Source organism: Setaria viridis, chromosome 3, assembly GCF_005286985.2.
Source record: "Setaria viridis chromosome 3, Setaria_viridis_v4.0, whole genome shotgun sequence".
NCBI lineage: Eukaryota > Viridiplantae > Streptophyta > Magnoliopsida > Poales > Poaceae > Setaria > Setaria viridis.
The window spans coordinates 882821-906732 of NC_048265.2; the positions used below are offsets into that span (position 1 = coordinate 882821).

The window sequence follows — 23912 nt, forward strand, 5'->3', positions numbered from 1 at the left end:
GTCAAGCTTGAACCAGAAAATTGTGTGACCACAACCATAAGCTGGCGAGCGTACGGCAGTACTGACTGACTGTATTACAACTTTAAGAACCTACGCAAACAGTACAAAGTTTGGGCTCAAAAGTTCTATGGACATCAACCTATGAACACTGGCTATGGATAATGTACAGTAAAATCAATTGACACAAATAATAACAGACACGAAATCACCAGGATTCCTAAGTTCTTGTGTATCGTCCATAGTGTTCCTGAAATCCCTGCTCAGGTGGCACCAAACGTTGTTCTTCAGAAGCAGCTTTGCTTATAGTTGCATGTGCAGAACCGGGAACAATAGGAGGCAAGCATGGCTGACAAATTACTTGCTCTGATATGACGTCAAATGCTAAACTTTCTGTAGCATATTTATGTACGTGTAACTTGAGAACATGACAAACAATCTTCTAAACCTGCACAAACATATGGAACAGTTTAATTTTCTGGCATATAGTGTACAATGCAGAGGAAACAGTCGGATTCCTTATTTTTCCTTTAAATTCTGAGATAGAATGGGATATCTATTTAGAAAAATCAGAGCAAACCAATTATCTCTAATACAGAAAAGAGGTTCCCCAACTACCATGTTAAACAAGATTCCCTATTGTTTCCCAATACAGCCATTGATAGATGCCAACTTATATATTGGCAGCAACCAGCAAGATTCCCTGTGGAGTCATATAAATTAAATACATGATAAAATCAGGAGCTTCATCTTTTTCGCAAAAAAAAAAGAAGAGGAACTTCATCTTGAACTTACAGAGCCACAGATTGACCACCAACGTTCTATTTAAGTTGAGTCTCTAAACCCAGATGGCAGAAAGAACGCTTTCTCTGTGGAAATGTGAATATCATTGGAAATATGAAGTGTTTATACTTACCAAACCCACTGACTTCTGTGTGCAGCCATTGCTTCATAACTTCTGGACGGACTACTGTTAACTAGTGTATAGATTGGTTGCTTTGAACTTGAGGAGATCAACGAAGATAGCCAAATGTCAACCGGACCACTGTACTTGCGAAGAATATTCAGGCTTGCCTACATTTACAAATAATCCAACATCGATCATCTTTCCTCCATACTAATGTGTTACTTCCAGGGAGAATAAAAACAAGAACAAACATGGTACCTCAAGGCAAAAACAGAACTTGAGCAATGCAGAAATGACCATTATCTATAAAATAGCAAAGTCGCTAGCTTTGTGTTTATCCAATATCCATATAGCATAAGACAACTACTTAAATTTACCCATGTCAAAATCCACTCAATCGGAGGTTACTTATCTTAGTGGCAAAGACTTTGAAAAGATAATTGAAACAAACTAAGTCATCAACTCAATATAAAGAATTAAAGATGGCAACTATAACATTAAGTTTCTGCATTTCTGATTCCAAAGAAACAATGAGATCTGTAGCTTTAACTAAGTGTAGCTTTGATGAAGTCAAGAAAATATATTCTCTTCTGTCTACAATGAAAAAAGAGAAACACAATCTGACAAGAAAATCTAAAGAAGGTGGTCCAAGGATTTTAGCGAAGAAACTTACAAGTTCCCATGCTTCAATGTTTCCTTGCCCGTTCACATGGAGCAACTTGCTGTTCATACAGAATAGTTTTTAGACTCTTGAGCAACGTAATACAAATGTACATCAAATCCATAAGTAAATGAAATGAGAACAAGTAATGCAAAGTCAAAGACAAAATCAGATCTGATGCCAGTCATATTGGAATCAAAATCTTAACAAACAATTTCAGTAAGTTTATGGTACTGTGGCTACTCATAGAGTGCAAACCAGATAACAGAACTAACCATATGCCTTGATGAACATCTTGGTGGTTTGGGTGGCCTGATACTCCGTATGAATCAAATGTCACGATCTAAAATGGCATCAAATATTGCATCAGTAAACAGGGGCTGTCAAACGAAAATAGCTAGAAATTTTTGAGGTACATAGTAAATGAAGGTAAAACAATTGAGTTGCACATCTTGCAGTCATATGGTGTACAGTATTTGTTGACTATTTGCAAAGAAATCATAATGAGATTTGAAAACGATGGAAATTTACAGACATATCCAATAACAAGGCTTCACTTCAAGATTAATCAGAGTTCGCAAACTGCAGTCAAACATCTCTTTTCTTAAGAAAAGAAGTGAGAACGTTTGAACAGGCATATCCCCAATATATGTAACCTGCTTAATTATTCAGGATAATTAAAAAAAGGAGAACTGGCAACTTGGCGATAATTGCTCTGTAAACATTTATTATATTGCACGAACCCACCGGCTCATTTGTTTACTCAGCTACTCATGTTCCTTCAACATTATAATCTGGAAGATGGAAGGAATATGCACTCTCAACGGTTCAAGGCCACTTCATATGAGTGAAAGGAGTAGCAGGTTGCAAACTATGAGAATAAAAATGCACTATACTTTGAAGTTCATAAGGTCTCCAGGATGTAGCCACTACCGTGTCGATGGCCCAAAGTTGGACATGCTCCATAGTAAGTTCTGCTAGCAGTCCATGGTCCCATTTCTCATGAAATCCATCCTACGAAATGTATATGATTGATCACATGTTTTTCAAACAGTATGTACAGGTATGCAAACATAGACTTAAAATAAGGTACCTGCAATTTTGGGTGGTCCAAGACTTTAACTTGTTCACGTGGAATCTGTAATGATAGGAGTGGATTCAGGAATTGTACAAAGCTTGCTCTTCGAGTGTAAAATGGACCTAGTTTAGGATCTGAGTACCTTAAGGGTATCACAGGCATGGTACAATTCTTCTTTTCGAGTAACTCCAAGACCATCAGCGTTACCTGTGGAAGGAGCACATAAGTTTCCAGTGATTTAGATTTACTATTTTCACTTTGTCAGTTGTCATGCTATTAAGTCACTGAAAAACATGCATACACAGGTAACAGGGGCAGTGAACGTTCAAGCACCATGCACGATCAGAGATTAATATCTGCTCTGTGCTCTCAAAGTGCTCAAGCATACAGTAAACAACTAAATGGACATCATGGTGTCCTATGGAAATGGTGTAATGCATCTTAGCAGACATTACATCAGCCCTACTAGTTCAAATGAACAAATGTATGGGACAGCAGAAATACACATACAGCGTATGTAGATTGCCATCTAACCTTGAGACATGCACAAAACGTGAATATTGTGACCTTTTGACTTGAGGAACAGAATAGTTGGAGTGAAGAACCTGTAGTGACAAGATGAGATAAATAAAATCAACCCACACATAAAACTAGAACTAGGCAAACGTTTCACAAACACAAACAAGGCAATTGAGAATTCAGTGGATAACAGGAGTGAATTCATCTGAATTTTGGAAAAACGAGATGAGCAATGATACTCTTTCTCCAAATCAGTTAAGTCCACATGAGGCGCTACACTTAATCGGCAGATCAGCCTGGTGTGAGCAGGAATTTCATCGAACATGTGGCATGCAAATGCACAGGAAGGGGAAATTACTAAACGAAGAGGCCCTCTGGTGGTTTCTACGCATCGCATCCCTAGAATTTGCATTGCAAACCAGTCAACAGGATGGCAATGCAGGAGAAGGAGCAAATACATGGACTCGTCGTCGGGGTGGGCGACGACGAGCAGCACGTTCCGGCTCCTCCTGTCGCGGCGGAGGGGGGGCAGGAAGGGCGGGCTCGGGGGCACGCACGTCGGCGCGGGGAAGGTGAAGATCCGCCCCAGAGAGATCGCCCACAGCAGCACGGCTCCCGCCGCGAAGGTCATCCATAGGAACCCCATGCGCTCCGGGCGGGCGGCGCGCCGCTGCTCCCTGCTCGTATCTCGAAAGCAGCGTGCTGCGCGGCTGTGAGGTGGCCTCGGGCGTCCGTGGCCAACGGCACGGCGAACTCGACCACGGCAGCGGATGCCTCAGCGAGCACGAAGGGGCGGCGGCCTCCCGGGCTTCGAGCGCCGCGCCGGCGAGGGGACTTGGCGGCGGCCGGGTTGCCTGAACTTGGTTGGGCTCAGCCAGGGCCGCGGGATGCGGTCGTGTCGTCTGTTGTGTGCTACAGCTATTGGGCCTGGCTCAAGAGAATGGTACCGTTTGTTTGGGCCAGGCTACGGTGGCCATCATCGGCGACCCGAATAAGGATCATGGACTGCAGAGTTATAAATACCAATTACAGGATTAAATGTAAATTAATTATAAAACTAATTGCATAAGTCATGATTAATTCATAATTAACACATACTGTAGCATCACATGATTAAATCATGAACTAACTAGGTTTAATAGATTCGTCTCGTGATGCAATTAGTTATGTAATTAACTTATATTTAATACTCTTAATTAGTATCTAAACATTTGGAGTGACAGGGACTGAACTTTAGTCCCCGTATCCAAACGGGGCCTTAGCCTATTACAGCTTAAGCATGTTGTTTTTTTCCCTAGGCATTGCAAAAGGGAAATTGTACTCCGTACATCGCACAAATGATGAACATAAAAAGAGAGGTGGAGGGTAACAAAGATAATCTCATATCAAGCCTGTTGTGTTTATTCCACGGGTTGCGAAAAAAAAAAACAAATTGTACATGTGCATGACCATCGATCGGTTACAGGCTTATCTGACTGTCATCACCAGCTCCTAAAAACAAAATGGTTACTAATGGTACAAATCAAACAATGAAGCAAAAGCTCCTCTGCTCGACGGAGACACGAGCGTCCACCGTATTGGCACGCTCCTCCAAGCTAGAAAGTGTCAGCAATCTCAGGCGAGTCCGACGAGCTTCTCGCTGATCTCCCAGAGCTTCCTCGCCTTCTCCGGGTCGCTGGCCTCCTGCGAGAGCTGGTTCTCGAACGACGCCGAGTCCTTGTTCCAGCTCCAGTACACCCCCGACTTGGTGAGGCTGGGGTCGCTGACCACCTGCGCCAGCCTCTTGCCGGACTCCGCCTCCGAGACGAACCCCTTGGTGATGAACTTCTGGAACGGCGGGAAGAGCAGGCGGAAGAGCGGGATGTGCTCGCGGAACAGCCCCGTGGTGGCGATGCACCCCGGGTAGAGCGACGCGAAGGTGATACCCGTCTCCTCGTGGTAGCGGCGGTGGAGCTCCTGCATGGTGAGCATGTTGCAGATCTTGCTGTCCTTGTACGCCTTGGCGCCGTCGAAGCTCTCGGAGCCGTCGATCATGGCGGACCCGTTCTGGCCGCGCAGGCCGCCGGCGAGCCCCCGGAGGTCGCCCAGCCCAGCCTTGGGCGGGATGTTCCCGGCCAGCGTGTTGGTGTTGCCGGTGATGGAGCCGAGGATGATGAGGCGGCGCGACGGGTAGTCGGACTTCTGGAGGTCGTCGAGGAGCAGGCGCGCGAGGAGGAAGTGGCCCAGGTGGTTGACGCCCACGCTCATCTCGTACCCGTCGGCGGTGAACGTCGGCGTCCGCGCCGTCGGGCGGTAGATGGCGGCGTTGCAGACGAGGGAGTCGAGCGGCATCCCGGCGCGGCGGAAGTTGTCGACGAACTGGCGGACGCTGTCGAGGGAAGCGAGGTCGAGGTGCATGATGGTGTAGCTGCCCTCCGCCATGCCGGCGCCCTTGGCGGCCTTGGCCGTCTTGAGGAAGTCGCGGCAGGCCATGACGACGTGCCACTTGCCCGTCTCCGCCAGCGCCTTGGCCGCGGCCAGGCCGAGCCCCGACGACGCGCCCGTGATCACCACCACGCCCTGGCGCAGCGTCTTCTTGCCGTCCTTGGTCGCCGTGCTGGCACCCGGGGTGGCCACGGGCGCCGTCGCCACCGCCTGCGCCCTCACCGAAAGCGACGGCACCTGCAGCTTCTGCACACGCACCAAATTTTAACATCACTTAAATTTCAACAGCTAATCGATCGAGCATTGTGTTGATGTGCAATGCAGCAGGCGCTGACCTTCTGGGGAACGCTGAGGAAAGCCGCCGTGTCCTTGACGACGGCGGCGAGGTTGCCCTTCTTGGGGACGGAGAGAGTGGAAGGGAGGAGAGCAGCCTGCAGAGCCATGGCGGACGGTTTGGAGCGTAGCTAAGCTGAGTTCAGCTGAGCGACAGCGAGACGCGCTGTTGTTTGCGGCGCGGTGACTGTGCTCGGAGGTGGTGACTGGTGAGCTCGCCGGCGGCGGGTATTTATACGCGGCCCGAGGAGCGAGGAGCGCCACGGAGATAGGATAAGGGGGTGGGCCCGGCCGCCACGGTGGAGCTTCCCCAGCCAATCGCAGCGCGTGGCCCGGATTTTCTTGGACGATATTTTCCCGCGGGATATTTAAAAAAAATATATATTCCCGCGGGATATTGTTTGCGAGAGCGACAGCGTGGGGGATATTTTTGTTTGCCTCCGGTCACCACAGGCGACGGCGACGTCGCGGGATCTTCTGCGCGGACGCTGCGCTCTTGGAGATGGGGATGGTGTTTGGGGCCGGAGCAGCGGATCGAAATGTGCAATGATGCAGCATGGGGGAGGAGCGGCTGCCGGTGCACGGGATCAGCTGCCCGGATCTGTTGTTTTGCACGGGCCGTGACGAGCGTTCGGTCGTCGGATGAGCCCACGTGAGCGTGCGGCAAACGAGTGGATGCGGGGCGTGACACGTAGGAGAGGCCCATTGGGGCTCGGGATGATGTGGCGTCCAACGTGGACGATGGTCCTTACGCTTTCACCTCAGCCAGTGGCAGGTATAAGACTGCACAAAGGTAACAAAAGAATTTGTAGAGAGGTTTTTTTTTGCTTCTTTTTTGTTTTTCTTTGGGCGCAATGTGCATTTCTCACGCAGCCGTCGATGATAAAATTTCACGGGAAATGGCAGCATCTCTATTACGCTGTATTTCATAGCTTGGCCAGCTGATTGTTCTTTGTTGAAACTATTCTCTCAACACTTGCACTATAATAATAGTTGAACTATATACTATAGTGTCATTAATTTCTAGAATATATCTAGAACAATGCAGGCTAGTGCTCCGTTCTAAGAGGGTTCTTCTTCATCTCTTGTATCTATGACCAAAAACATGTATGGGAAAGATTGAGCTCCGTGTTGGTGGGTTGGGTGGGGTGTTGCCGTACCGAAGCCCGCGAGCCCCACCCTTTACCGGTTGCCCTGCACGGCATGAGCCGTAAGCAAAGATCGGGTAAGTTTCCCGTGCTGCATGATCAGATTTATTGTCACAGTATTCATCAGATTTATTGTCAGCTACAACGCTGACATGGCAGTCCAATGCAAGGAGGTTGTCTGGACATTCACTGTGTCTGGTTTCACAGCGCATGTAGTTATTTCTTTTAGCTTAACATGATGGTTTAGGAAATTGGACCATTGCTGAGGTTCGTGGCCATAAGGAATAACATGGGTGCATGCCCCCCCAGTCTTAAAAGCCCAATGATACAGTACGTATGCTCACCCTTATTAATGATTTGGCTTGTTTGAGCTTAATGTCACGTCTGCAATTTGTAGCATACAATAAAATATAGTTCAAATGTTTATATTTAACCTAAACTATAAATTAAATTATTCATTTAAATGCTCTTAACATACCTCCAATTTCAAATCCAGGAGGATTTCTTTGAGCTGCCAATACCAAGTTTCAAGAAATCTATATGGCTTGAAGAAGTCTACAGATTTCCAGGAGCATTGTCGTCAAATAGGGTCAATGTTTGCTTATGCACTGCAAACTGAGAAACATATCAGCAAAGTGATTTGAATGGGCTCGATGCAATCATGTCGGTTGGTTCTCAGACGAATTCACCGAGCGCATGATTGTCACATCGCAGTGTAATATCAGAAGCTTTGCAAGTCTATACAGCCTAAACTATGTGGGACTAAGGGGGCGTTTGGTTTCCTTTGCTTATTTTTAAGCAAGTGTCACATCAATGTTTAGATACTAATTAGAAGTATTAAACGTAGGCTATTTACAAAACCCATTACATAAGTGGAGGCTAAACAGCGAGACGAACTTATTAAGCCTAATTAATCCATCATTAGCAAATGTTTACTGTAGCAACATTGTCAAATCATGGACTAATTAGGCTTAATAGATTCGTCTCGCCGTTTAGCCTCCACTTATGTAATGGATTTTGTAAATAGTCTACGTTTAATACTCCTAATTAGTATCTAAACATTCGATGTGACGGGTGCTTAAAAATAAGCAAACGAACCAAACCAGGTCAAAAAAACAGGTCCTGTGAATGTGCGAGCCTTCAACGAACAGTGAATGCGCAGACAAACGGCTACGTTCAGGACTTGAGGTTCAGCACGGTGAAAGTCGGAAGTAGGGTCGAACTGTAGAACAATCTTTCTCCACGAGAAGCAACGTTTTCTAGAACTCTCGATTTTGGGAGGGCGTTCGCACCGTCCCTAGCAGGCAGGCAGAGAAGAGAAGAGCAGTTCCCCGTCCGTTGCATCTCATAGGACAACACATCTCAGACACATCAGCCGTCAGGACAAACTGGTTCAGGCAAAGATTCAGCACAGGCCAGTGACTGCCATACGTGCAGCTGGGAGCACGAAACTCCTCATTCTTCAGCACTAAATATTTTTTTTTGAAACAGATCTTCAGCACCAAATAACATGGCGCAAATGCAAGCACTAGTATTACAATGCATTTCATTACAGCACACCCCAAATAAATACTGTACAGCTGAAATTGTAGATAGAGGAAGGCTGGAGGTTCCTTCACAATTCACTAAAAAAACAAACTGAAGAATGGAATTCTCAATTGGTTATGACTTATGAGGGCAATCTGAAAGTTCACTTGATGTGGATTCTTTCTTCATGTTGCTACTGTCTCCAATCTTGTGCTCCAAGGTAGGCCCATTTTCCATCTGCAGTAGGGTGCGTTTGACAAATCTCCCAGAACTGATTCTCTATTAATTCCAGCAGGAGCTTTACCAAATGGTTTTTCAGAGAGAAGTGATTCTCTGCAGATTTTCTAAAGTGATTCTCTGAAATGACTAAGAGGCTGGGAGCTGGGGAAAGTAGCTTCTCCTGATTCTGTGAATTGATCCTCCATCCTGATTTCAAGAGTTTATGCTAGAGAATCAAAGAGAATCACTTTCAACCACATAATCACTTCTCTCAGAGAATCAACTCACAATCAGAATCAGATGGAGCTCTGCCAAACAGACCCTAAATCATCTATCACCAAACATAAGATTGTTGATTTGATCAATACTAATGTCTGAAATGGGTTCAATGGGCCTCTCTTCTTCCATTGCAGGAGAAAACGTCATGCGCTCCCGGCTGTTTTCATCTGTGAATTATTAACAAGAGCAACGCTTACTACAACAAGAGCAGATTGATGATATGCAAGAGCTGGGAATGCAAAACAATACAATCATCTCACCAAAGATGGTACTGACGGAAGTCGGGGGAGGAGTGGCGACGAAGTTGAGACCCATGTAGATGGCCATGGACAGCGCCACGGCCACGATCACGAACGATGGCACCGCCAATGCCCAATACCTGAACGAAAACAAGCCTGCAATCAGCTACTGCCAAACGCATCCATCCGATTTGAGCTGATTTATAACTAAAGGAGGCAATCTTATCGCTGCCGTTCATTTCCGAAATACAGGATTCGTTTAATTTCATCCGGATTGCGATCATTCGGTTTCTATTCCAGTGGTGAGGATTCAGGAATTTGAATGAGCAAAAACCGAAAGGACAAAAAAAAAAGGTCATGGACAGGAGGATGCAAGGATGGGTGGGTCAGAACTGAAAAGCATTTCGTACTTGCTAGGGTAGTAGGTGATGCCGAGGGACCGGAGAGCGGGCTCGGGCGTGTACGCCCATGCGAGGTAGACGGCGGTGGCGATGACGGTGGTGATGGATCCGACGAAGCCGTACACCTCCGACGGCTTGGGGCCGTGGTCGCGGGCGGCGAAGGAGGGGGACCTCGACGAGTTGTCCCAGTCGCGGTGCGGCCGGCGGTTTCGGATCAGGCTGACCGTCTGCCTGGGGCTCCGCACCACCAGCGACGGCGACGTCGACGGCGGCGGCCACTCCATCGTCTTCCTCGCCCCCTCGTCCATCTCGGTCGGGTCCAGGAAACAGCGAAGCGGCGGCGCACGTGGTGGTTTCCTTGCTCTTCATGGGCCAAGGCCGTCATGAAGGAAGCTCAGAACTGAGTGTACATGGGCCTAATCGTGTATGGGCCACATGGATCGGTGCAGCCTCAGTATTTTCAGGCTACTTTTTTTAGAATTAATCATTTTCAGACTTTGCTCGCTGCTGTCCTCATCCCTAATTAGATGATGCACATTGTCCTCAAGAAAGAAAAAAGATGATGCACATTCTCCTCTGAAGAAAAGAAGATTAAGAAGATGCTTCTCGGCCTCAAGATTGCGTGGGGATGACCATCATCTTGGCATCATTACATTCCTATCGCATTCGCGGTATGTTCTTTATTTGTTTACTTAATTGGACGCTTATCTGTTCATCTTTGACCGGAAAATAATCATCCTGATCTGATCATACGGAGCAAGACCAGAGCTAATCATTCGTTCGCAACCCCTGTGCATATTAGGTCAGTCTCAGCGCACTTTCATTGTACAGTTATCAAGGTAACTGCGACTGTAGAGTATCATAGGTATGAAACTTCTCTCATATCTGATAAAACTCTTTTCATAAATAACCTTATCAAGTTAGCAAAATTAACGATATGATATAAAATTGAAATTTTTCATGAAACTTCTCGAGACTGGCCGCAAGGTGGCGGACAGGGGACGATCGACGACGCAGGAATCGGAGAGACGTGCATGTCGAGAAGTAGGAGGCGTGCGTGCACGAGCAACGACAGGCCTGAAGGCCTGATTGCTCGCCTTGTTTAAGCGTCACTTGCGATTTCATTACTCACAACCTCGCTGTCAGGCGGCCGCGGATACGCCGTCCCCTTGTGCAGGCGTCGCCGTCCCCATCGTCAAGAAGGATTGGTCGGTAGGGCATTGTGTACGTATAGTAGTATCTCGTCACGTACGTAACAGCAACAGCAACAGCACTTGTTTTGTTTTGTAGGAAGTGAACATTCATTGATCACATTAGCTATACTTCAGTCAACTGGATGATTCTCGAACCTTTTTCTTCTTCTTGAGATCCTCCCAGTGCTGCTGCGCACTAACGTTGGTGTTTGGCTTTCACCGTGCTACAAGTCCAGGAGTGGTTAGACTTCAGAGTCTAGGTTGGAGATCGGTTCCGTTGATAACTGTGGGTTTAGAGAAGGACCTCTTGGCTAGCAGGAGAGTCCTGTGTCGTGTACGCGTACTTTTTCCACAAAGAATCTTGCTCGAATTTCATTACCAGAAGCAACGATATTACAAAGTTTAGGTTCAGATTACACAAACAAATTTAAACGACTGAAATGCAACATATGGCCCTCTAGCTGAAGAACGAACTACACGAAACTAGAGTTTAGAAAGTAGACATCCATTAGTCGTGTACGTATCCACTAGAAACCGTAACATATTCGTTCCAAAAAAAGAAAAAACCGTGGAAACTGTGTACTTGCAACTGGTTCGGTGGGTTGAGAGCTGGAGGAATATAATGCTCCACGCCCACGGTTCTCGAGTCAAAGCGAGCTCGGTATAGGAGAGGTTGACAGCCTTGGGCAGCCACCCGGGGGTTTCTTAGCCGAATCGAGAGTGCTGTCATTTTCGCTTTGTTGTTGAGTGCGGCATCGATCACCAGCCGCACTCCCCATGTAGAAAGGGAATTGATCAACCGTGAATTGCATTGATCTGTTGTGTGGTTTGTATACACATACAATGCACACCAGAGCCTAACTAACTCAGCTAAGATTACAGTCCTAACTGCGAGTCTGCGACGCGCGAAGAACAAGATCGCATGGTAATGTCGGAAAGTAACCCAGCAACACGTTGGAGAAGAAACTTTTTACTGCCAGTAAGCGGTAAGAAAGCTAAGGTGAACAGTGCCTGGGAGTTGAGATCTTGGTCTGGTTTCCTATTAGGCACATGGTGGAGCTAGCGCAGTCGTGTGCAGGCGGCGCGCAGCGAGAAGAGAAGCCAATCCACGTCGTCGCGTTCGAGTCGATGACACCAACCCCAAACTGTGCCCTCCGCCCCCAGCATTGGCCAGGCGGCGGCCGTGTGGCCCGACGGCCGCGCAGGCAGCCGACGCGGCAGCGGCCCCCACATGTGGACGAAACCCTGCTGCCGCGGCGACAAACGCCCACCCGACGGCCGACGACGGCGACAGCGCTGCCGAGCTTTCGCGGGGCCCGGTCCTGCGTAGGAAAGGCACCGACCATGGCCCCACCCGTGTCTTTTCTCCCCCACGCGCGCGGGGCCCAGGCTAGTCGCCGCCCCGCCCCCACCGCCGCCGACGCGACCCCGATCGGCCTCCCCGGCCATTTACGCCGCGTCGTAGGTGAACGTGACCGATCCATCTGTTGATCCCTCGCCGCCCTGGCCTGCCCGCCGCTGTTGCGCGAGCTGGCCGATTCGATCCCAAAGGCGGCGCAAGGCGCCAGGGCACGGAATAATTGCCTTGTCGCCTTGGTGCACGCATCACTAGCAAAGCTAGCGATAGACAGCGGCGAGGAACTCTCTGGGCGGTCTGTTTCCTCGGCAGGCAAACCACAACTCGCCGGAGCTGGAATGCCCGTGTGTACACGCGCGGTCGCGTGCGCCGACGACCGATCGGCCGCCACTGGGTCCGGGCAGCCGCGTTCGTTGCTGCTCGTGGCTCGTGCCGAGCGAATAATAGGGACTTCTACAATCGGGGCGCGCGGCGGCGGCGGCGTGGCGCACGGTCACCGGTCATGCGAGGTAGCTTCACGACGAAGAAGAGCATCTGCTGCGTCAGCCGGGGGCCCCGCCGCCGCCCACACTGGACAGTTCTTTGTGCGGCCGTCTCTACACCGCTCCGTGCCTTTGACGATGTTTGTCTGGTCCGCATGGGGTGAAAAGATAAAAAGTAAACTAAATATTAACGGTATTGGATGGTCGTTCATGATCCTAATTAATTTGATAGATGAGGTAAATGTTTGTTTGATCTCTACTAGTATAAGCACGAATTTGACTAGATTCTAGCAAATATTAACGGATTAAACACGACTGCTTATCGGAGGGCACACATAGGAGTTTGACAAGACCCAAGTCACCCAACCAACCAACCGGTCGATTCGAGAGACAGTAACCAACCGAGCTGATTGCCGTCCAGGTCGGACTGACGGCTACGTCTTGCCGCTGCAGCCACTCCACCTGCTTCCTACAAATAGCCTGGCCGGCGGCTACCTGCCTACCTCGCTCGTATTTCCTCCTCCCCAGACCGATCACTTCACCCAGAGAGCGAGTGGGATCGCACGCCCAACGCTAGCCTTGCCAGTTGCCACCTGATTGCGGCGCGCACTAGCTAGCTAGCTCTCGACTCTCGCTGGTTGTGGTTGGTTTAAAGGCGACGGCCCCCCTCGGCATGCGCTGTCCTGCTCGCCCGGGAAATGGCGCCCGCAGCTTCGATCCTCTCGGCCACCTCCGCCGCCGCTGCTTCCAAGCGTCCGCCCGCTTCCGACGCTGAGCCGCTGCTGCAGGGCGACGGCGAGGCGGCGCGCAAGGGCCAGCAGCCGAGCAGGCAGCAGCAGCTGGAGTGCCCGCGTTGCCAGTCCACCAACACCAAGTTCTGCTACTACAACAACTACAGCACGGCGCAGCCCCGCCACTTCTGCCGCGCCTGCCGCCGCTACTGGACGCACGGCGGCACGCTCCGCGACGTGCCCGTCGGCGGCGCCTCCCGCCGCACCGGCGGCAGCAAGCGCCGCAGGGTCTCCGCCGAGCCCTCGCCGTCCGCGTCCGCGTCCTCGCCGCCGCAGACGACGGCGGGGGCCGACGCGTTCCTGCTGGCGCCGGACCTCTCGGCCTTCCCGTTCCTCAGCGACGGCAGCTTCCTGATGCCACCGCAGCTGGACCTCGGCGTCGCACCGGCGGCGTTCTCCTCGTGGCAGTCGGTAGTCCCGGACTTTTACGACGGGCTCGCGCCGTGGGACGACGGCGCCACTGGCATGACGGGTCCGTGGGGCGACATCGCCGGCGGCCTCGAGCCCAGCTGGCCACCGCCGGGGAACTGATCGTGGCAGCCGGTCGCCGTTGTGAGGCTCTGGTTTTAGCAGTGCGGCCTCATCATCAGGTTCAGGTAGCTAGTGCTTCAAAGTTCCTAGTATGCAGTATGTTTTGATGAGCTATATATCCAGCTAGGAATGCAAGCAGCTCAATTCTCCTGTGGTTTCGCTGTTTCTTCTCGTCCTTGTAACGAAATGAAATGGTGGCAAGTAGTTAGGTCGGTGGATCATGATCTGTAGCTGCCTGGAGGGAGGATTATAAGATCTGTGCAGTGATTATTGTGACAATAAAATTAAGTTTGTGTCAAGCTTGCACTAGCACATGTTGACCTCTAGACATCACAAATGCGGAACGGTACTGACTACTGAGAGCCCAAGCAAAACACCAAGGGCAGGAAAGAATGGAAATAAAACTGAAAATCCATGAATTTTGAAAAGCATTTTTGTATATCACTGTATATGTAAAGGAGAAAAATACGAACAAATTGAGGTGATGTGTGCTAACCATACAATTACACAAAACTTTGTATATCAACAGTGATAGTGTTAATCATATGATAGTGTGGTTCTTGGAGTACAATCAGCATCCAACCAGACAGGGAAACAGAGAAAACTTTTCAGTAAAACTGTCGACGAACTAACCCATATCTATACAGTAAAGAACCAAACAACCCTGCATAATCTCACGCTAACTTTACACTTGAACTGGGAAACCAAAATTCTGGAAAACCCTGATCTCGCCTCCCCGTCCAGCCGTGACAATCACCAAACCCCACGCGGACCGGCGCTGAACGTCCATAGCTCCAATGCAGAGATCAGAGGAGCAGTGACCGGGGCTGCTCTTGGCAGACGGTAATTTCTCGTCAGGCCAGGATGTGGATGCCCCGTCGCCTGGAGGTTTGCTGGTGCTTCTGCTTGCCACACCTTCACAAACTGGGCTCTCATTGTATCTGTTATCAGCTGCATCAGAATTGTGCTCAGTGTTCTCTGCAGGGACGTCTCGGCCAGAGTTCACTGCTCCATCTGAATCACTGTGCCTGCTGCTACGAGATCCAAATGAGCCTCGGGCTTCGGAACCAGGCCATGTGATAGCCACCGTCACACCATGGCAGTGGAAATGTTCATATGAGTTGGTTACATCAACTGTACTCCTACTTCTGCTCGGGTGGGAACTGTTGTCATGTCTCCACACATAGACATGAGAATCCTCACTGGCACAGACGACATATTTCCCATTTGGAGCTACAGAAGCTGAGATTTGGCTACTCGTGTTTCGAAACCCTGATGAAAGGATTAAAGTTAAATACCAAATAAATGCCAAATCCTGAAACTAGCACAGTAGCTTACACAGGTCATAAGGCAAGTAAACCCCCTTTATATTTGCGGAAAATAATACATGTAACTATCTGAAAAATGAACTATATATGATTTACGGTTGCAGGAGAATGAGGCATTACCTTTAAACTTGTGAACCAATTCATCGCCATTAACAACTCGTATTCTCGAATCTGCAGAAGTGATCAGAACTTCCGAGGAGCTTCCAGGAGCAAACTGTTGCATGAAACACAGATATTAAACTAAAAAAAAAAACTCGACCTGCGGGGGGTAAGATAGCCCCCGGGCTTTTTGCTAAAAGAGAAGACCTTCTCACATAGGCTGAGAAAACCCCCGAACCTCTACCCCACCCATACACAGGAGCCCGTAACCCTTGTGAGACTACCACTGGGCTGGCGACCACTGCAACTACCCCAGATAGGAGGGCCCAAACCAACCGCAGCTGTGACCTGAGCCGGGCCTTGACCTATGCTTTGGTTATGGTGACAGACGAGGGGATTTTTTTTAACCCCAGCCTGAAATTCGCTCCCACGGGGAGTCGAACTCAGGACCTGAGAAGTGCTACTGAGACCATCTAACCAACTCAGCTAGAGGAACATTCGCCAGATATTAAACTAAGTAATAGACAAACAATATCACACAGGAGAGTTGAGCCATCAGATTAATGTGTGCCTTCTAGAGTCCCAAAAAAAAAGAACGTGCCTTTCTTGAGAAAAAAAAGGAAAGAAATTGGCAGGGAAATGCACACTCTGTGCTACATTACCTGGAAGCCAGTGATCTTCTTCTGGCCAGACTTCTTTTTCCTAATTCTTAAATCTATCTGACTTTTGTACTGAAGCTTTTTCTCTGCAATGGTTAAAACAATGTGTGAGTTCATCATTTGAGGAACTGGAATTCTCTATCGGTGTATAACAAACACAGAGTATTTAGTAAACATAAAAAAAGAATAAATGCACATGAGACCGAGTGTATGGGAACAAGACTGTCATACCAGATGTATCAAATATATGACAGCTTCCCTTGTGAGAGCCCACCAGTGCAACCTTCAAAGGCCACAGAGATTAAAATGTAAGCATGTCGAGTTTTATGGTAAACAGAAATATGTACCAGAAGGGAACTACTTCAACCTGTCCATCAGGGGAATAACAAGCAGCGGTAACCATCTCATGAAGATCATTCCAATCCTCAATCTTACGATCTCGGACATTCCAGATGCGAACTTTCTCATCCAGTGATCCACTAATGAAGAAGTTATCATCTACAGGATTGAACTGGATGCAAGTCACTGCAAAAGGTTGATTACAAAGAAGCAAACAATTACAATGCTGGTCAAAATTCCAAACAAATAGAACTCAGGAACAAAAGGGAACGCCCCTCTCTTTCTATGAAAACAAGGAGAGACCATAACAAATCGACAGAAATGTATCCTGTGACCTACTCACCATAGTCTGTATGTGAGAATGTTTTCAAACAGGTACTGGTAGTAATGTCCCAAAGTTTAACGGTTTTGTCCATGGATGATGAGATCAAGTACTGCAAGAGAACGTTAAAATCATTAAATATTTTGTTACGGTAATGTCAATTAACAAGTTATTTATTATTTATCTGTTTTCTGATTTGACAATAACAAGACCTGACGTGCCAAAAAGAAGCAGGCTTAAAAGAGCAGAGCAATGACCTACTTATGACCGTTGACAAGGCTTGTAAAAAATACAAAAACGCCGTTCCTTAATGTTGCCATGGACAACACCCAAGTCAACATTTGAAACCAATCAGGAAGACACAGTGCATGATCAGCTAAATTGCAATATCTGAACTATATTATATGTATAAATGGGTGGAACCTGTTTTAAACATAAAGAGTATAGCAACAACAAATGGACAGAAACTGTTTTAAACAGAGTCAATTAGCTGAGCATGTGCAGCATGTCTTAGGTCTGTACTATGTAGTCTAAAAAATAATGAGTAATTAGATTTTTTCTTTACTGGATGCAGAAATGATATAAGGTTTTCATAGATAAGTAATGGACTAATGGACAAATCAAAGCAAGATAGATTCATATCGGTACTGTTGGAAAATTACTGTAGTGCTCAGCAGCCACATCTCCTGTTCTATAGGCAACATGCAGTCTAATGTTGCATGCTGAAACTTATGCCCAATTTCACATGCGGCAAAATGCCAAACATGTCTTGGTTGCCACATTGCACATTCATTTGGTTTTTAGCCATTTTGACAACCATACTTCTTACAGCCATACTAGAGCTCATCAGAAACAGACATAACTAATTTCTGAACAACACAAGGATGCACAATTGTTGAATGAGGTTTCAGGATTACTGCCAAATATTGAAGATTCAATGGAAGATCACAATTTCGCACCTGAGATTTGGACCATGACAGATCAAGGACGTCAGCGGCATGCCCCAGGAGCGAGCAAACTGGCTTGTCTCTGAAACCAAAGACGCACTCTGGCACAACTAGATGATCAGAACCTACAGACTTTCGATTGCTCTGCTTCCTTGGCCTCCTCTTCTTGTCCACATATCCTCCATCAGCGCAGGTCAATGACAATGCAGCAATCTCTGGTGAATCATTCCCAACAACTGCAAGAAACGGGCTGCAGCTACCACCATTCTCCTTGGTCACTGAAGCTTCCCCGAGCAACTCACCCTTCCTCTCTCCCTCCGACACCTCCCACACATGGATCACACGGTCCTCTCCAGCAGTTGCAAGGTATCGTCCATCCAGGCTGAAGTTGATGCACCACACAGAGCCCGAGTGGGCAGCCAATTCCTGCGTCATGAACATCCCGGTGAGCTCCTTGCACGCCTTCCCGTACTGGCGCACCCGGACCCTTCCAGCAGCATTGCGCGAGCCGGTGCCATCAAGGCTGTCGTCGGTGGCAGAGCTCAGGCGCCGCGCTTCCCGCTCCTTCTTGTCCTTCTCCTTCTCCCCCTCATCGGTGCTGCGGCGCCCGTACGCGACACTGCCCGCGAGCTGCCTGATGCCGCGCAGCCATCCTCCCCCGGGCTTCCTCCGGGGCTTGGACGCGGGAGCGGCGTGATCGGAGGCGGACGAGGACGCGGCGGTCGTCGTCCGCTTCATCAGCTCGTGCACGATCGGGGAGCGGCCGACGCAGAGCTCGAACTCCTCGAAGGTGAGCTGGCGGCCGGTGCCCACCTCCCGGACCACCTCCTCGTGCACCTCCCCGACCTCGAACTCCGTGCCGTCGTCGAGGTTCCGGATCCGGCATTGCTCCCCGCCGCTGGAGCTGGGGTTCCGCGCGAGCGGCGGCTTCCCGAGCCCGCCGGATCTGGGCTCCTCGGCGGCGAGCGGAGGCGAGGCCGGGGGAGACGCCGGAGGGGACGGCGAGCGAGGCGAGCGGCGCGGCGAGGGGGGCTGCTGCGGCGGTGGCTCCGGCTCGGAGGAGAGGCCGAGGCGCTGGAGCAGGAGGCGGCGGCGCTCCTCGACGGAGGTGGGCTCGGAGATCCAGACGTCATACGCGGAGGCGTGCGTCGGCGGGGGCTGCTGCAGGTGGCGGTGGGAGCGCCTGCGGCGGCGGTGGTCGGCGTCGTCGTCGGAGGCGGAGGTGGAGGAGCAGGAGGAGGAGAGGATCCGATCCAGCGACTCGTAGAACTCCTCCTCCTGCTCGGCCTCCTCGCCCGCCGGATCCGGCCCCGGCGGCCGCGCCGCCGCCTCCGGCATTGCCTCGGCCCCCCCGGCACGGGGCAGCCGACCAACCACTCGCGAATGCGCGGCGGGGCGGGGCGGGGCGGGGCGGGTCGGCGACGAGGGGGGGAGGGAGGCGCCCGCCCGCCCAAATGGCGAGCGGATTTATATGGGGAGGTTTTGGTTTCGTGGTGTTCACAGCCGGGGGGCCTTGTTTGTTACTGCTGCGTGCGCGGGGCGTCGTCACCTCCACTCCACTCTCCCTCTCCTCCAGCTGGTGGATGTGGAAGCAAAGGCCAAGGCTGGCTGCAAGGGGAAGGGAAGACAAGGCGAGCGGACACCTCTGCTACTCAGCGACGAGGTGGAGCACGGCGCTCCTCTCCTCTCCTGCTCGGCACGTCGAGCCCAGCAGACGACGAGGAGGTGTGCCACCGTGCCAGGTGCTGATCCCAGGATCCGGCCGAGGATATCCCGGGCGTGACGATGACAGGTGGGGCCAGCCGAAATATCCCGCTAAAATAGTGGTTCTCGTACGACCACTAGCGCTTGGAAAAGCCAAACGTGTTGCATTGGATCACGCTGATCGCGTGTCCCAGCGCCTCCCGGCTGTCCTGACACTTGCACGGGCTAACGGGAGCTGCCTCCTGTTTTTAAGCCATCGGCACGGAGAAATATGAGAATCCTCCCTAAGTTTGAACGTAAACAGAATATATGAAATAGTTATTTGCAAATTAGATAATATATATCTAAAATAGAAAAACGAATCCCAATACGGTCTATGATGCCATGTCAACAGCTATAATAAAAAATACTACGTAAAGAAAAGGGATACGAAATATCCATTGTCCATGCATTGGATGGACTCCCAAGTGATTGATATTGTACCCCCGACAAAAAAACTGAGGGGAATCAATCAAGCTTGGTCAACCATTATCGAGCAATCCTAATTCCTAATGATGGAGGATTTGGTCGGGGTGCAGAAATGTACTTCCCTGCTTTAGGATCTATTGCACGTCTAAGACCTTTTGTTCTTCTTTGCATTTGTTATTTTGGCACAAGTTTTTTTTCTAAAAAAATAGTTTGAAAATGTTCAATTGTAAGAAATGAATTTCTACATCATAGGATTTCTTACCAAAGTTAGAAAAAAAGGTCTCGATTTCTCGAATTCCTTATTTCTATCTCAAGCAAAAGAAAGAGGATCCAAGGCATAGACTTTTTTCGCTCTCTATGTGGCTTAATAGGTTTCATGTAAAGTCAATTTAAACTTTCTCGGTCAATTCAATTGCGGCCTTGACAAAAACTGTAGAAATACATACACATGTAGGTTTTAAAATTCATTTTGCCTTATTATTATATAGTACATATATTCCTCAAAGGTTTTGCTGTAATACTGGACCTTAAACCGTAAGATGGCACAAGGATGATGTTTGTTGGCCCACAATTCCACAAAGGTAAAAATAGATGTCATTGCGATGGACTCTCTGTATTTACTACTTATTAGCACAATTAACCTCTCAAAAAACATAAAGGTTATGATTTACATCAGTAAATTGTATCACAAAAGGATAAAAAGAATGACATCCAAGACAAGTACAGTTAAAAATAAGATACACGTAGTAAAAGTCAAACCAACAGTGATTTTTTAGCGTGTGCCCATCGTTTCAGCTAATAATTTATTATAGTAGGGGCGATTAGCATAACTATTAACTAGTATAGTATATAGTCGATGCTTGGCAACTATGTCATGTAACCCTTGACGATGTAGTTTGTTAATTACAGTGTCGGATAACTTGCTCAAATAATTTGACGGTTAGCAAAAGTTTTCTACTTCTGATCGTGATACAATTGTTTTCTTTTAGATTAACATGTGCTTAAAACACGTATAACATTGGTGATCAATTTGTTTATTACTTGGTGATCGGTTCTTCTGTTTCGTGATCGACTGTGATGGAGTGACAGAGGTGCTAAGTTGTTAAACTTGTAGCAGTAAATCTACGCCGGCTTACTAAACTAAAGTGAGGGTTAAGTGTGGATTAGGCAAGGCAGCAAATGTGCGCCAATGATTAGCTTCTAGGCTTAGCCTCCCGGCATGATCACGAGAAGAATTACGTAGCTCCTGCGTTACCACCATGGGTGGGCTTTACTTGTCAACCACTTGTCGCAGGACAACGAGGCCATGAAATATTTTACTTGTAGCTTTGCTAGGTGCACGTCCATGAATCACAATTCCTCCATAGTCCGCATGAGCACCCGCTCATCCGCACAAATAGTTGATGCGTACCACGACTATGTACAGCTTAATAAAACTTGGGTCGGTTGATTTTCTATCCTCCTTCGATAATTTCTCTAACCGTTGGATGAAAATCTAACAGTCTTGGTTCACCTTGTGTTCTTATTTTCGTTGATGAAAAGTGGGCGAAACAACAACAAAAAATGATTAGAATTCTTGTACTAAGAGACATTACAAATCCAGCAGTATTTGCCAAAAATATGACGATGGATAAAAAAACACTTTTCATAATTTTTTTTAGCTGGATTTTTTCCCCATAAAACTTTGGCACAGAAAAGCATCTGCCAAGTTGTGGGCTTGTGGCTGTGCCGTTGGATAGAGGAGATTTAATTTAACCGGGTCATCATACCAGAAATCAGGTCAAACTCAATAAAATACCCAAGAGAATTTTCTTTCATACAATGTTTTTTCTCCAGTGATTTGAACATGGAAGCATGTTTGATGTACAATGGCGATCTGATCCTCCTCATCACCTCCCATATTGACCATGAATTTTCCTCCTCGTCGCTTATTTTTTGTGCTGGTGAAATGCTCGCGACTTTTCTTTTGTTCTGAACTGATGATGGCATGCAGGGGTGTTCTTGCACCGACCGCATGCAAAGTGGTATGCAGTTGGTGGGCGCGCCGCGCATGTTACTGCAGGCGAGGCGATGGATCGAAATGGCCGAGGCTGAAGCTAGCCGGCCGCTGCTGCAGCTGGCGTGCAATAATGGAGGAGTCTGGAGCACGTTGCAACGCTTTTGGCTCAGGTCAATGGCTGGTTGGCTGCTTAATCTCCCTGCTAGCTGCAACCCTTTGCAAAATAAAGCCATGGATGGATCTCAGCTGGGATTAAAGAGGCCGGCCATGGCATCATATTGACAGCTTTGTTTGCAGGACCCTCCATTCCATACCATCTTCTCCTCTCCCTAGTTAGCTGCTAATCGCTTTTTGTATCTTAATTAATCCACGGCCGCGCAGCTGCGCACCAACCAACCACGCACACACGGTGCTGATGATAGAAAATCAGGGAGAGCACGTTGGAGGATTTCGTTTGGCTGGACTAGGCGTAGTTTTATCTATACCCTAGATGGCCTTCCAGCCTAGATCGTTCGTTCACCGCCGATCATCACCAGCTACCTTGGTTGATCATGCCTGCGTGCTACAAGGCAAATGGCACCTGCGTCGATCCAGTAGTTGTTGCCTAGCTTCTTGGTGGTGCCGCCGTGCGGCTAAAAGGAAGGGAAGGAAAGGAATCCGAGGAAGAAGATCGATCTTAGCTGTTCGTTCGTTCGTTCGTGTGCATGCTAGCCGTCCGCTTGGCTTGGCCATCCTTGTTGCTTGCCACGCTGTCGCTGTGTGCATCATGCTGTTGAGCTTCTAGACTGCTACTGCTAGCTAGTCTCCGCGCCATAGAACGTGCATGATCCTCACCGTGTTTTTGTTAGCGTCCAAGTTACGCAAGGAAGACAGGCAGTACATACACCAGGACCTTTTTGGAGCGAGTCTTGGTAAGCCGCGCGCGTCCTCAGCTCCTGACATGCTTGCACGCACACTACTATGTGTGTGAGGATATATGACTTTATCAACACGGTTACATAGCAGATGGCCAGGCAAGCATATGCTAATGCATGTTGGACTGGAAAATGGCATGTGCGCAGCTGGAACTGGAAATGCATATGCATTTGCTTGGACTTGGACACGGAGCGGCGCGCCGGCCGGTGCTTGACATGTTGCTATGCTAGCTAGGAGAATCTTTGCTAGCCCCAGCAAATTAATATTTATTGTTGCTTCTAATTAGCCGCTCTTATATTAACCACTATCCAGAAGATTAAAAAGCTAGGCTTTTCAGTGAACTTTTCTTGTGCGCTCCATTTTCTTTTCGGTAAAATAGCAAGTGATTAACCTTTTTTTTTACCGGAGGGTAAGAACTTTAATTTCAGGAAGCCACCAATTTATGAGCTAAGCTTGTACTGCCTGCACTGTAAGCTAGTGCTGCGTGCCGGCCAAATCTTGTAGGCCTGGCCGGATGATTGATGAACGTAACCGTAGCTCATATATGCGTATTATTTACATTTTACAGTGCCATCTATCAGCATGTAGTACATGAGTAGTCAAGAAGGTAGGCATGTGGGTTAGGTTGCTCCCTACCTAGCAGCAGTACAAGAGGACCGAGATGGATCCTTTCAGGTCCTACGAGAGGTAGGCCGGTAGATAGAGCAGAGGCGTTGGCCTGGCCCAACCCAAGCCCTACCACCACCATTTTTATGATTCATCAGGCTTCAGGCCACCGAGTAGCAAGCTTGGCCAGTCAATGGTGAGTCAGGTCAGAGTGCATGTCGCTCGTTTGTCTTATTGTCGGACCCACGTTTACCTTACCTAGCTACGTCGCCCATCCATGGAATGCAGATGCAGATGCAGGGGCGGGGGCAGGTCCCTTGTTCGTTGTTCTGGTCACGTCGATCCCTGCCGATCGAGGAGACGAGGACGAATCTGGACGCTAGCTACCTAGCTTGTCCGAAACAGATCGCCCACATGAACAACACCTCTGTACTGCTGCT

The 23912-nt window shown here is 48.6% G+C and overlaps 5 protein-coding genes across 6 annotated transcripts; 1 reads left to right on the forward strand and 4 right to left on the reverse strand.

Moving 5' to 3' along the window:
• Positions 1-7: 7 nt before the first annotated feature.
• LOC117849442 (uncharacterized) lies at positions 8-4069 on the reverse strand. Of its 2 annotated transcripts, none has more exons than XM_034730998.2 (9): positions 3621-4069; positions 3178-3248; positions 2786-2850; positions 2659-2703; positions 2499-2579; positions 1841-1908; positions 1578-1626; positions 914-1071; positions 8-445 (listed from the first exon to the last, which is right to left on the reverse strand). In XM_034730998.2, exons 1-9 carry the CDS (start codon positions 3806-3808, stop codon positions 382-384), a joined length of 789 nt encoding a protein of 262 aa, XP_034586889.1. In that variant the 5' UTR covers positions 3809-4069; the 3' UTR covers positions 8-381. The 2 variants fall into 2 exon arrangements, with proteins under 2 accessions (XP_034586889.1, XP_034586890.1); XM_034730999.2 differs by having other exon boundaries at positions 3720-4067.
• Positions 4070-4542: 473 nt separating this feature from the next.
• LOC117849439 (protochlorophyllide reductase) lies at positions 4543-6135 on the reverse strand. Its single transcript, XM_034730992.2, has 2 exons — positions 5922-6135; positions 4543-5832 (listed from the first exon to the last, which is right to left on the reverse strand). The coding sequence occupies exons 1-2, from the start codon at positions 6027-6029 to the stop codon at positions 4777-4779; spliced, it is 1164 nt and encodes a 387-aa protein (XP_034586883.1). The 5' UTR covers positions 6030-6135; the 3' UTR covers positions 4543-4776.
• A 2426-nt stretch (positions 6136-8561) lies between these two features.
• LOC117847676 (phosphatidylinositol N-acetylglucosaminyltransferase subunit P) lies at positions 8562-10083 on the reverse strand. The gene is made up of 3 exons (XM_034728924.2): positions 9742-10083; positions 9353-9471; positions 8562-9259 (listed from the first exon to the last, which is right to left on the reverse strand). Exons 1-3 carry the CDS (start codon positions 10038-10040, stop codon positions 9141-9143), a joined length of 537 nt encoding a protein of 178 aa, XP_034584815.1. The 5' UTR covers positions 10041-10083; the 3' UTR covers positions 8562-9140.
• A 3143-nt stretch (positions 10084-13226) lies between these two features.
• LOC117849220 (uncharacterized) lies at positions 13227-14385 on the forward strand. Its single transcript, XM_034730789.2, has one exon. It carries the CDS (start codon positions 13463-13465, stop codon positions 14084-14086), a length of 624 nt encoding a protein of 207 aa, XP_034586680.1. The 5' UTR covers positions 13227-13462; the 3' UTR covers positions 14087-14385.
• A 193-nt stretch (positions 14386-14578) lies between these two features.
• Positions 14579-19516, reverse strand: LOC117849219 (uncharacterized). The gene is made up of 7 exons (XM_034730788.2): positions 17793-19516; positions 16855-16945; positions 16540-16697; positions 16404-16455; positions 16176-16258; positions 15535-15628; positions 14579-15358 (listed from the first exon to the last, which is right to left on the reverse strand). The coding sequence occupies exons 1-7, from the start codon at positions 19116-19118 to the stop codon at positions 14772-14774; spliced, it is 2391 nt and encodes a 796-aa protein (XP_034586679.1). The 5' UTR covers positions 19119-19516; the 3' UTR covers positions 14579-14771.
• Between the last annotated feature and the right edge of the window lie 4396 nt (positions 19517-23912).

Excerpts from the sequence above, each read along its gene's own strand:
- LOC117849442 (XM_034730998.2), bottom strand. The coding sequence starts at position 3,808 with ATGGGGTTCCTATGGATGACCTTCGCGGCGGGAGCCGTGCTGCTGTGG. Across the intron at positions 2,580-2,658 it reads TGGACCACCCAAAATTGCAG|GATGGATTTCATGAGAAATG; the intron begins GTACCTTATTTT and ends TACATTTCGTAG. Across the intron at positions 1,072-1,577 it reads ACATTGAAGCATGGGAACTT|GCAAGCCTGAATATTCTTCG; the intron begins GTAAGTTTCTTC and ends TTGTAAATGTAG.
- LOC117849220 (XM_034730789.2), top strand. The coding sequence starts at position 13,463 with ATGGCGCCCGCAGCTTCGATCCTCTCGGCCACCTCCGCCGCCGCTGCT.
- LOC117849439 (XM_034730992.2), bottom strand. The coding sequence starts at position 6,029 with ATGGCTCTGCAGGCTGCTCTCCTCCCTTCCACTCTCTCCGTCCCCAAG. Across the intron at positions 5,833-5,921 it reads TCCTCAGCGTTCCCCAGAAG|AAGCTGCAGGTGCCGTCGCT; the intron begins GTCAGCGCCTGC and ends GTGCGTGTGCAG.
- LOC117849219 (XM_034730788.2), bottom strand. The coding sequence starts at position 19,118 with ATGCCGGAGGCGGCGGCGCGGCCGCCGGGGCCGGATCCGGCGGGCGAG. Across the intron at positions 16,456-16,539 it reads GTTATTCCCCTGATGGACAG|GTTGCACTGGTGGGCTCTCA; the intron begins GTTGAAGTAGTT and ends TGGCCTTTGAAG. Across the intron at positions 15,629-16,175 it reads AGAAGATCACTGGCTTCCAG|TTTGCTCCTGGAAGCTCCTC; the intron begins GTAATGTAGCAC and ends TTCATGCAACAG.
- LOC117847676 (XM_034728924.2), bottom strand. The coding sequence starts at position 10,040 with ATGGACGAGGGGGCGAGGAAGACGATGGAGTGGCCGCCGCCGTCGACG. Across the intron at positions 9,472-9,741 it reads ATCACCTACTACCCTAGCAA|GTATTGGGCATTGGCGGTGC; the intron begins GTACGAAATGCT and ends GTTTTCGTTCAG. Across the intron at positions 9,260-9,352 it reads TTCCGTCAGTACCATCTTTG|ATGAAAACAGCCGGGAGCGC; the intron begins GTGAGATGATTG and ends AATAATTCACAG.